At 41.9% G+C, this 12,782-nt stretch overlaps 1 protein-coding gene across 1 annotated transcript; it reads right to left on the bottom strand.

The window, feature by feature from the left end:
• Nucleotides 1–5,418: 5,418 nt before the first annotated feature.
• Nucleotides 5,419–6,356, bottom strand: LOC109166956 (kunitz trypsin inhibitor 2-like). The gene has a single exon (XM_019315859.1). The coding sequence runs from the start codon at nt 6,283–6,285 to the stop codon at nt 5,671–5,673; it is 615 nt and encodes a 204-aa protein (XP_019171404.1). The 5' UTR covers nt 6,286–6,356; the 3' UTR covers nt 5,419–5,670.
• Nucleotides 6,357–12,782: the final 6,426 nt, after the last annotated feature.

Raw genomic sequence — 12,782 nt, 5'->3', positions numbered from 1 at the left:
GTAGATCAGCCCACGAGTAGTTTCTCACGGGGAATGTTTGCGAGGATCTGCATTGAGGTGGATATCACGAAGCCGCTGATTTCAAAATTCAAGTACAAAGGTCGCGTAAGATCAGTCGCCTATGAAGGTATACATTTGATTTGTTTTGCATGTGGGATTTATGGGCATGCGCCGGATGATTGCCCAAAGAAGGCTGGAGCCGCATCGGAACCTGGAGACGAGCGCCTAAAAGCCGCGGAGGAACAGGACGGTGAACCTGCTCGGACCGCTGTAGAGAGACGAGGTGTACAGGTGGGCGCAGAACCATTCGGGGAGTGGATGATTGCACCTGGCCGTCGACCGCGACCGGCGGCGAGACGTCCAGACCGGAATCACAGGGCGATGGGAGAAAAAACCCAGGCGCATGGCTCTGTGCAAGAGGGCAGATTCTAGATGTCCAGATTTGCGCCTTTGGCAGTAGATGGGGCGGATAACGAAGATGGGGGGGCTGATGCATGTGCTGAGCAGACTGGGGTCGCGTCGGGGCGCGCAAAGGATACATGCACTGAGAAGACAGTGGACGACCGAGTGAGACGCCCGAACGTGATAGCCAACGAGAAGCAGATCACGAATGGTCTATCCGAAGTGCACAAATCGCAGAGACATGGTGGAGAACCGTCGACGGGTGTGCGAAGAGGTGGGTGGAAAGGTGCTAGACGTGCAGCAGAGGAGGACGAGCACATGGTGGTTCGTGGTCAACAAGGTGGCCTTGTGATTCAGGCTTCAAGAGTGTTCAATGGGGAGGGGGCAGGGGATGTTCCGTCACCTGTCTGGCAACCCACTAAGGAACACCATACTGACCCGCCGGAAGACTTGGATGCAGAAGGCGACGTGGCTATGGAACTCGATGGGATACCAGTGCAGGATGAGGAAGTGGGGGCTTTAGCAGCTCACTGAGTTTTTGTCCTTTATGGTTTTCCTGTCCTTTTTTGGTGTTCTGATTGCCTCTTTGTTTCTTCCTTTACTTTTGTTTTTTATGAATCTGCTCCTCTGGAATTGCCAAGGGGCGAGTGGTAAGTCATTCCACCGCGCCCTTAAAAACCTGCTCCAGGTCTACAAGCCCAATGTGTTGGGCATTTTTGAGCCTAAGGTGTCGGGCCATCAGGCCAACACGATCTGCTCGAAACTCGGTTTTTCCGACTGGGTCCGTGTGGAAGCCGTGGGCTTTAGTGGAGGTATTTGGGTCTTTTGGAAAGACCCGGTACAAGTTTCAATCTCTTATACTCACCCCCAGTTCATGTTATTGCAGGTGTCCTAATCTGGCCAGGACCCTTGGGTTTTTGCGCCAGTCTACGGGAGCCCGACTCACCACCTAAGACGTCGGCTTTGGAGAGAGCTTTCTCAATCCAAGCAGGGCTTGAAAGGCCCGTGGCTCCTGGCTGGAGATTTCAATTCAGTCATATCGAAGGCAGAAACAAGCCACTATAGCTCTTACTCATCTCAAAGAAGCTCGGACTTCGTCACTTGGATACAAGACGAGGGCCTAATTGACCTTGGTTTCTCGGGGCCCAAGCTTACTTGGGTAAAGGATGGGTCGACGGATGCTATCAAAGGGGCCCGTCTCGATAGGGCCCTTTGTAACCTGGATTGGCGCTTACGTTTCCCGGAGGCAACTGTCCAACATTTACCCCGAATTGCGTCCGATCATGCTCCACTCCTGATCAACCTACAAGGGGGCCGGAAGCACACTAACCACAATCATTTTCTTTTTCAGGCTGCTTGGCTCGCCCACGACGATTTGGTTCAGACGGTTCAACGCCTATGGAACGGGAACCACAACCTTATGGCAAATGTCCAGCAGACAGCTGCAGGCCTATCCGCCTGGAATAGAGAGGTCTTTGGAAACATCCACAACCGGAAAAGAGTCATCATGACACGGCTGAACGGCATCCAAAAAGCCTTGGCCGAAAACATGCACAGAGGCTTAATAAAGCTTGAGCGAAAACTGCGCTTAGAATTGGAAGAGATCCTGTATCAAGAAGAGCTGTTGTGGTTCCAGCGGTCCAGGGAGGAGTGGATTACGTCGGGGGACAGGAACACGACATATTATCACGCTGCGGCCTCTGTTCGAAGGGCCCGCAATAGGGTTACGAGACTTTTAGACAACAATGGCGCATGGATTGCTGACGACGCCGAGCTCAAAGATCATATTCAAAAATTTTACATTAGTTTGTTTACTGATTGCAGGGAGGTGGCACAAACCCCGGTTCTGGAAGCAAGGTTCCCACGGCTTAGACGCATAGACTGGACCATTTTCAACAGGACCGTGACGAAGGAGGAGGTCTACGAGGCTGTCTGCGACATGAAGCCTTTCAAAGCTCCAGGCCCCGATGGTCTTCCTGCAGGCTTCTACCAGCACACGTGGGAAGTGACCGGGGGCAGTATCTATGAGATGGTCCATGAGGCAATCAGACATGGGCAGATCCCGGAGGGCATCAACGACACCCTTGTCGCACTCATTCCCAAAGTGCCGACTCCGGAAACCATCAAGCAGTTCCGTCCTATCAGTCTTTGCAATGTCAGCTATAAGATTCTCACTAAAACCATCACCAACAGGTTGAAGAGCATCCTCCCACGAATGGTGGGGCCGTTCCAAAGTTCCTTTGTCCCGGGCAGGTAGATTTCTGATAATGTGATCATTTACCAAGAGGTCCTCCACACAATGCGGGAGGTAAGGGGCAACAAAAGATATATGGCCATCAAGCTGGACCTCGAAAAGGCGTACGACCGGCTATCGTGGGATTTCATCCAGGACACCCTCGAGCAGGCCGGTTTTAACGACAACTGGAGGAATATTATCATGACCTGTGTCAAAACTTCCAGGTTAGCCATTATTTGGAACGGGGATAGACTTGTCCCGTTCAGGCCAGAAAGAGGCATCCGTCAAGGTGACGCCATGTCTCCCGCCATCTTCGTGTTATGCATGGAACGGCTCAGTCATCTGATTGCGGCTGAGGTTGAAGGCGATAGATGGAACGGAATCAAGTTGGCGTCTTCAGGCCCAGTTCTATCGCACTTATGCTTCGCGGATGATATGGTTCTTTTCACGGAGGCTTCGTTGGACCAAGTGGAGGTTGTTCAGAATTGTCTAGCTAAATTCTGCAGAGCTTCCGGTCAGAAAGTTAGTCTCGAGAAATCTCAGATTCACTTCTCCAAGAACACGCTACCCGGTCTTGCAAATGAGATTGCAAGTAAATTTGCTATTGCCGAGACGAAGGACTTGGGACGATATCTTGGGGTGCCATCCATTCATGGGCGGGTAACATGCAATACCTATGCAAGTCTCCTTGAGCGCATTTCGGCAAGACTAGAGGGGTGGAAAGCTAAAACTCTTTCCTTAGCCGGAAGAGTCACCCTGGCGAAGTCCGTTTTAAATGCTGTCCCTGTCTACACTATGCAAACTGCAGCGCTCCCGAAGGGTATCTGCACCGAGGTTGAGAAGAGAACGAGGCGCTTCATATGGGGCAAGAATGAGCAGACTGGAGGCGACAAGTTAAGTCTGGCTAGCTGGGATGTGGTGACAAAACCGAGGGAGGCGGGTGGTTTGGGGCTACGACGCCTGCATGCCACGAACACCGCTTTCATGATTAAGCTCGGTTGGAGGATTCAGACGGAGCCGCAGGCCCTTTGGGCGCAAGTCCTGGTTTCTAAATATGGCAATCTGGTGAGTGGAGCCGGTAGAAGGAAGACTTCGAATGTCTGGAAGGGCATTGTTGAGGCGAAGCCGGAGTTGGAGAAGGGTCTAACTCACATAGTCCGTGATGGGAATGCAACTCAATTCTGGATGGATAAATGGCTAACTTCCAGGCCTCTCTACGACCACCTTCAGATTCCTTTGAGCCTTCCCGATCTTTATGGGACTGTAAATTCTTATTGGGACCGTGATCGGGGTTGGATTTGGGAAAAGTTAGCGCAAGCTCTGCCTAACGAAATTTTGGAACGTCTTGCAGGTTACAGGTTGACGGAGGCGGGCGTCCAGGATGAATGGGGCTGGGGTCCGGACTGCTGGGGTAAATTCTCGGTAAAGTTTGCGTATGCCCTCATCAGCAACGCTCCCGGAGTCTCCGCTGACAAGGATTGGAGAAGGATCTGGGCGCTGCAGGTGCCGGCTAAAGTTTCGATGTTCTTATGGCTTGTGAAGCTCGAGAAAATCCTTACGAACGTCGAGCGTTCTAGGCGCCACCTCACCACTAACGAATTTTGTTTTCAATGTGCAGGACAGCGCGAGGATTTAAATCATCTCTTTAGGGACTGCAGAGCTGCGCGACAAATTTGGAACAAGTCCTTACATTGGCGCATGATAGAAAAGCTTCGACCTCTCACTTGGCAGGAGTGGTTTGCGATTAATCTACAGGGCGAAGTGAGACAAGGCTTCGACGAAGGCTGGCCGGAGCGGTTTGGAGTCAGGCTGTGGTGGATGTGGCGTTGGCGGAACGATGAGGTGTTCAACCATCTTTCGATCCCAAGCGCTCTTAAATTAGATTGGCTACGAAAATACGACGCAGAGGTGTCCGGGGCGTTCGCAAAGAAACGTAGGCCTCTGAGCAGGAACACTCCGGCAGTCGACACGAGTCTCGCCTGGAGGAAACCGACACCAGGCTGGTTGAAACTAAATGTGGATGGAAGTTGTAGCAGGAATGGTATTGCATGCTGCGGCGGAGTTCTACGAGATGATTTTGGAGATTGGCGTTGCGGCTACACATGCAGAATTGGGAGGTGCTCGATAGAGGAGGCGGAAGCCTGGGGCGTTTTACATGGACTTTGCATGGCGAAGAACTACGGGGCTACAAAAATTATCCTTGAATGTGATTCAAAGGCTACAGTTTTGCAGCTGAGAAGAGGCAAGGACTGGCAAGGGCAGAATCACAACATTGGCGTTTTGTGTTTAAAGGAGGCGGCAAGCTTTTCTGAGGTTAGGTTCGAGCATGTCTACAGAGAGCAAAACAAGCTGGCAGACAGATTAGCCTCAATGGCAACTATGGATCAACATGGGTTTCATCTCTTTGAAGAGCCACCTTCAGAGCTTGAATGCGTGATCGCGCTCGACAAGATTGGAGCTTCCTCAGTGAGACGTATCAATCCAGCTCCCGCTGTTGAAGCATGAGACGCTCCCTTTTTGTTTCTGTTGGGGTGTCCCCCCTCAATTCTGATTAAAAAAAAATGTATTGTATTATATATTTGTTTTGAAAACATGTATTTTATTACATTGGAATATATGTTCTTACAAATTTGGTCTTTTCTGGCATTCGAAGCTGATATAGGTCAATTCAAAGGCTAATCAGCCTTACAATCATCACACGGTTGATCCACACAGCTATATGAAACATAGTTTAATACGGCACTATTTTTTTAATTAAAAAAAAAAGGATTATTATTACGTACTATGAATCCAATAGCGTATCACATTATAGAAATGTTAAATCATTGGGCATGATATTTTGCACAACACTAGGTATGATAATGAATAGCACTCTATATGTATAAAACTAAAGAGAAATAACAGTACGTACTATAACCAGTATACGGAGTAATGTTTATTTCATTATTCTTGACGATTTTTCTCTTGAGGATGGTTTATTGTACTACTACATCCCTATCCCTAAGATAACTTAGGTTCTGATACCACAACATTTAAGCCTTCTTAAAGTTGACCTCCAAAGGTGTAAGGCGTAAGTCCACTACCAAACGCCTGTGTCCGTTCTCCACCTTAATGCCAATATCTTGGCAAACAGGGTTGCAGTCGCACAACGAAACCGGACAAAACTTGAACTTGTACCCATTCTTGGTCTTCAGAATCATGAACCAGCTTCTCGCCGTCGAGAAACTCGGGTTTCCCTTATCTCCACCGCTCAACACGTACTGGGTGACGTCAGTGTTCTCCGGGTCGTGAGCGATTTGCCAGAGAGTAGACTCCGGGCATCCTGCGTTTGAGCCGGAGAACTGGACGTTGAGATCCGTCCCATTGCGAACCGCGTCTTTGGGGTTCACGGGGAAGAACGTGACCGAGTTGCCCGCCGCTTTTGGGGCGACTTGGACGACGCTCTTCGGGCAGGTCTGGTTGCCGGTGGCGGTGGAGGCGAGGTCGAGCCCTCCGCCCTGACTCGGCTGGACTGGGACGATGACGTACTTGACGCCACCTTGGACGGTGTTTCCGTCGGTGTCGAGCACCGCGGGGGGTGTCTGTGCTGCGTTGGAAAGTAAGGCCGAGAAGAGGAAGAGAGAGATGATCAAATATGGTGTACCCATTTTGAAAATATGTATTAAGTTTAGCTTCTGGTGAGAGTTGGAGATGAGAGAAGAGGAACGAGGGTGGCAAGGATTTTATGGGCGCAGAAGTATGGGGATGTGTCTATTCAATGATTGAAGGATTCGTTGGTATTTGTCAACCAACACGTTATTAATTAATGATTTACCGACGGGGCGACGGGTGTTTTATCTTAGAAACGAAGTCTTGTGTATTGAAAAATGAAAATGTGATATTACGGATAAATAAAATCGATAACGGATAAAAAAAATATCATTTTCGTTTAAAAAAATCGTACAAAGACAACAGACTTTTACAACCATTGTTATAAAAGTGATCTGTATTCAAAATGGACTCCAAGAACAACGAAAAAATAAAACCGTTGTCTTTAAAGAAAATGTATAAAAATAACAAACTTTTAAACCACTATCGTAGAAATGTTGTGTATTCAAAGTGTATTTATAGACAATACACCAATCAAAACAAAGCAATAAAATCGTTATCTTTTAAAAAATAACGCACAAAGACAACGAATTTAAAAAATCATTGTCAAAATGTTGTCTTTTTACAAAATAGTCAAATGTGCTTATAAATAACACACTAAAGAAAACAATTGGCTAAAAACTATTGTCTTTTAATTTACAATCACTATTATTTTTTATTATCATTACTATTGTGTATAGGGACATATCGATCTTTATACTCATTATTCCTTACAACTTCAAACCCAACCAAACAATAAAATCATATCAATCTTCCTAATAATTTCTTTTCCAATGAATTTCAATTTCATTTCTCAAATATTTTCCACGAACCAAACGGGTTGTAAGTTTGTGCACAAAAATTAAAAAGAGTAAACTATAAACACGCGCTATTCACACAGTACGTGACCAATGGACGCGTGCTCCAATTGTTAAGTTATACCATGGATCAGGGTTCACCTTACATTATGAACTTTGGTACAAAAATTATGTGTTTGCAATTAACATATTAGGTTTAGGATCAGGTGCGCATGCCACTTCCCGTGCAAAAATGCGGTATGTGCACTTGAAAGCTCAAAACCATGCACTTGAAGGTAAAAAAAATATGCACTTGAAGGCAAACACAATTACATTCGAAGGCCAATAGATGTGCAATTGATGCAATTTATGGTACCAAAAAGGGAGGCTATTCAACTTAAGTGTTATTAAACCAATTACTCATATAAATCGTTTGTAAATCTCACAAATTTCATTAGAAATTTAGTTATATGTTATTGAAAATAATGCACATGATATAACAAATACTGTCCAGAATTGTGCACTTGAACGCAAAGAAACATGCACTTGAAGGCTAAAAATCTACACTGAAGGGAAAAAAAAAAGGTTCACTTGAATGCTATGTTTTTTGTTTTTGTTTTACACAATAATAAGACATATACTTGTAAGCATTAAATTGAGCACTTGAAGGCATAAAGAGGATCACAAGTAAGCAAGGGATGAAAAAAAAAGGACACTAAAAGGGAAAATCCGAAGGAAATTAATTATGAACTCTTAGAAAGGAAAACATGTACTTGAAGGCTACAAAACGTGCACTTGAAGGCCAAAGATGTGCACTCAAAGGAGAAACTAAGTACTGAAATAAAAATATGCACTCGAAGAAGAAAAATATGCACTTGAAGAATGAAAAATGTGCACTCGAAGAAGGAAAAATGTGCACTCGCATATAAAAGACAAGCTAACTTATTTACTCAAAATTACAAATATGCCACCGCGCGTTTTTAATTAAAATTCAATTTGGACTGTTGATTTGGATGGCATCTATGACTGGAAATTGTCCGCATTTTTTACCTGATGAGGCTTTTTTATTTGATCCACAATCTAACATATTATATGTCTTCAGTTAATAGATCATGCATATGCATGTAATTAAATTGAAGGCACATAATATGTTAACTATATATTATGTGATTGTCGTTAACATATTATGTGTGTGTAGTTAGCATGTTATGTGTTTTCAGTTTATTTACAGACATATAATATGTTAAATGTAAACATTTAACTTGAATGTCATTTTAAACCATAATCTACAATGCAAGGTGGACCCTAATCCATGATATCATTTGGTTGCATGCATGCTCCACCTTAACATAAGAATTTTTTCCAACTTTTACATTTTGAGTTGTAAAATCTTAATATTGATATACTCCGTATATTAAAACGAAATCCTTTCAAAATTCAAAATGGGTACGGTATTTGGTTCAAACCTGGAAATCCTGGAATGGATTTGATGTCCGGATTAAGGAATTGTTATTATCAATCATATCTATTATTGAAATTGTATGCGTGGCCAAGATGAATTGAAGAAACACCTTCACGTCAAACATGACTGCTTAGGGCAGCTATGTTTGAATCGTAAATTCGACAATTCACATACCGGTCATTCAAATTTCTAAAGAATCTTTTTATATACTGGGATTAAGTAATTGACATTGTCCGAATATGAAGTAAGCTTGTAGATATAGATAGCTTTGTCAACGACAAGAATGCATTTGGATATAATTTATATACTTTCAATTACGTAATATCAGAGTTCACCTAATATCTAGATTTGTAGGCCATTATTTCCTCATCTTGCCACGCCATTTACACACTTAATATCCAACCGTTATAACATGGACCATGGTTCACACTGCACTATGGATTCTGATTCATGTGTTTGTGTTTTGTGTTATAACTTTTTGTGTCTTGCGTTATGAAATTTTGTACCTTATGAGTATGAATTCTGTACCTGGAACAAATTAGTAATTGTGACTTATGTTATGAATTTTTGTGTCTTGTGTTGTGAAATTTTGTGCCTTTAAACACAAATTATGCACTTAAATCAGATTTGAAAAATAAGTAAATATATAACATGTGTATGTGTCTTGTGTTATAATTTTTGTGTCTTGTGTTATAAAATTATGTAGCTTACAAGTATGAATTTTGTATCTTGTCTTTTGAATCCAGCACGGTCTATAATGTTATGTTATGTGTCTTGTGTTGTGATTTTTTGTGTTTTGCATTATGAAATTTTGTACCTTACGAGTATAAATTTTGTACCTCTTTGTTTCAATCCTTAGTCTATGATGTTTTATGAATCCTAGTCCATGATATAAACTGCCCTTAATATCCAGATTTGTAGATCATTATCCTGTCAAAGTAACTTGTACATCTTGGCTACCTTTCCTCGATCAATTATGTATAGAATATCTCAAATGCCTTTGAAAAAAAAAATAAAAATCTAGAGTGCTTGATTAATTCCCAAAGAACTAATATAATGAATATAAACATTTATAACATTTGTCACAAAATATAGTTATTTTGTTCATACAACATTGATTATTTTTTATTTTTTTTTTGTTATCAAGTTATAACTATTCAATTTGATCCTTCATAATTAGTGTTTTCAAAATTAATCTTCAAATATGTTAACTTTGACAACAGGCTTATCCAGTTGCAATATAAAGTTTTTTTTTTTTAGTTGTCTTATTAGTAATTGTTTCTTATTTAAGCATCTGTATTGTAAGACACGGTAAAGTCATTCAAAAATTTTAATGTATACAATAGTAAAGTATGGCATTTAAGGTTAGTCCTACTTTTGTTTAATTTTAGTTAGTTTGCAAACAGACTAAAGAGATATCTACGATAAAATGAAACAGTGTACACAGCTTTATTAATTCAAGTAGTATATAGACAAGATTTGGAAGAACTTGTGTAAGAGGAATAATAAGTACAGCGCAGCTAACAAACTTTTACATAGTCAAGAATCTTTAAACAAAAATATGAAATACGCTCTGAGTGGTGTTGGTTCCGGTTTAATGAAGAAAGGTCTTGGGGGTTTGAATAGACTTTTCTGATTTTTCTAAGTTTTGAAAGAAAGTTAGGGATTCTTCAAACGACTAAGTTAAGCTTTCAGCACATTCAGTAAAGTGATGTTGACAACATAACTATATACTCAGAAGATTTTGTGTAGTGGAAAATAGATTTTAAAGAAATTAATGAGAGAGAGAGGGAGGGAGCTCAGGGAGGGAGGGAGAGAGAGAGAGTAGATATGGTGAAAATAAAGTGCAAGGAAAGTAGATGAGACAAGTAATTTTATATTGGTTCGAAGGTGATGTAATCATTCTCTACTTTTCTCCTAATGTCTAAGAGGAATTCACTATAATCAATTTCTCCAATACAATTACAGTGAATCACATATCAAGTGCTTTGATCACACAACAAACATTGATCAACCAAGTTTTCACATGTAATCTCCTGTTACTCTTCCTCTATCTACCCTTAATTAATAGAGATACACAATAGTACAACACAAAGGTTGAAATTAAAGAAAACTTCAACTTAGAAACTTTAAAAAGATCTAAATGAATCTCGATGAGCTCTTGAGTCTCCTAAACTCAATGAATGGTTCTTGTGAGTTTTATAGAATTCTTAAACCTATAAACTTGAATATATATCTTTTGTGTCTCTTCTCCTTGGGCATCTTTGTTATCATGGACCAAGGTTCACACTGCACTATGGATCATGGTTCAGTTGAGTTAGGCGTCCGACTCGGCTAAAATAGGCGCTCAACTCTGCCGAGTCAGGGCCTAGGGTGCCTAGTCGGTCGGTTAGTCGATTAGCCGACTAAAAGCCGCCTAGGGCTAAAATTGCCTCGGCCTAGGGGCGCCTAGTGCCTAGTCAACACCTAAGCGGCCACCTAGGCCGATTTTTACAACACTGGGCTCAACAGACAGGGCCACACTGTCATTGGCGAGGTTCGGATCTTGGTCTCTTTTCCCAAATACTGTTTACTGAACCAGTGAATTAATCTCGTCCGGGCATTGTAGGTCATTAACTCATTATCCTGTCAAAAACTTGTAGACCTTGGCTACCTTTCCTCTATTATGTATAGAATATCTCAAATACCTTTGAAAACATAAAATATCTAGCTAGAGAGCTCGATTAATTCCCAAAGAATTAATATAATGAATTTAACAATTTATAACATTTGTCACAAAATATAGTGATTTTGTTCATACTTGATTATTATTATTTTTTCTTTTGTTATCAATTTATAACTGTGTTGGTCCCGATAGATTGTGTGGTGAGTCTAGAGGGGGGGGGGGGGGTGAATAGACTCTCGTTTTTCTTTAGTTTTTAAAAGAAAAACCCTGACAACACTTTTGAGTAAGATAAGCACAGCGGAAAGATTATAAAGTGAGGGTTGCACGAGTTTGATAAAAAGTTAAGAGGAGTGATGAAAAAGATGATATGCAAGCAGTAAAATAAAGCAGTAAGTAGAGAGAAGAGGGAGACGAGATTTTATAGTGGTTCGGCCAAACGTTGCCTACTTCCACTCTTCTTCCACAACTGCTGGAAGGATTGCACTATCACTCTTTAGTACAATTACACAAAGACTTCCTTGATCACTAAGCCGGACAACCTTTGAAGGTTTTTCAACTCCGAGAGTTTACTCCGCCTCTATCAACTTCTTCTTCTAAGTTGAGGTTGGTAAGAAAGTATTTCTTGATTCCTCCAACTGTAAAGTCTTGATGGTGTGGGATGATTGCTTCAAGAGTGCAAGACTTCTTTCAAGATGTAGGGCAGTGATGGATGATCTACTTCAAATGCCTTAGCACCTTAATTAACTGGTTCGCAAAAAGCTTTGAGATTGTTAACTTTTCAAGGACTTTTTGCAAGAGAGTGAGTAGAGTGATAATGAACCAGCACCTTCTTAGTTGATGAAGGTTGGTTCATATAGGTGATGAAAATTCATCCGTTGGAGGGAGATGAATTTTTTCGAACCTTTTATCCGTTGGACAAGGACCATGGAGCCGCATGCATTTAATGCTCCATTAAAGGGTTTGTACTATGTAGCCGTTGAAGGTATGGAGGACTTGATGGCTTTTGTCTTTTAGCTCCAGAGATAGTACAGCTTCATTAAATGCTCTTTGGAGAGCGTGTCTCATGAGTTGAGGTCCTTATTGTCCTAGGATGTTGTCAAATCAGACAGGTAGAACATTCTTCTTGTTGATGAGAAGAAGAATACTTGTTGGGATAGTCTTGAAAAGAACTGTCTTCTTAATGACAACTCCTTCTTTCGTTGCTGTGGAGTCTTCTTTCGTCTTGATCAGCCTATCTTCTATTCATAACTCTTTTCGTGTGTTTGTTCTAGCTTAACACGAATTACATATGAGTTATGGCAACTTTCGTCTAGAACGAAAGTAGCGATACAAGAGAAACGTAAGAGTTAGGGGTCTACTTTCTACATTACATTGGTATCATCAAAATCCTAATACAAGGTTCCTAACAATTTCCCCCTTTTTGATGATGCCAAAACCTATACTCTTCTTATAAGGCTGAGAAAGTGCTCCTTAAGGATATTTCTATTAATAACACAGCCATTATCGAGAGTTTACAAGTATTTTCTACGAAGAAGCAGCAGGAATAAAGACAAGGACTTTTTAACTCAGACAAGTGACACGAGATGTGTGACA

The sequence above is a fragment of the Ipomoea nil genome, unplaced genomic scaffold (assembly GCF_001879475.1).
Source record: "Ipomoea nil cultivar Tokyo-kokei standard unplaced genomic scaffold, Asagao_1.1 scaffold3142, whole genome shotgun sequence".
Classification (NCBI taxonomy): domain Eukaryota; kingdom Viridiplantae; phylum Streptophyta; class Magnoliopsida; order Solanales; family Convolvulaceae; genus Ipomoea; species Ipomoea nil.
Note: the sequence above shows the minus strand (reverse complement) of the source record. Positions and strands in the feature narration are given on the sequence as shown.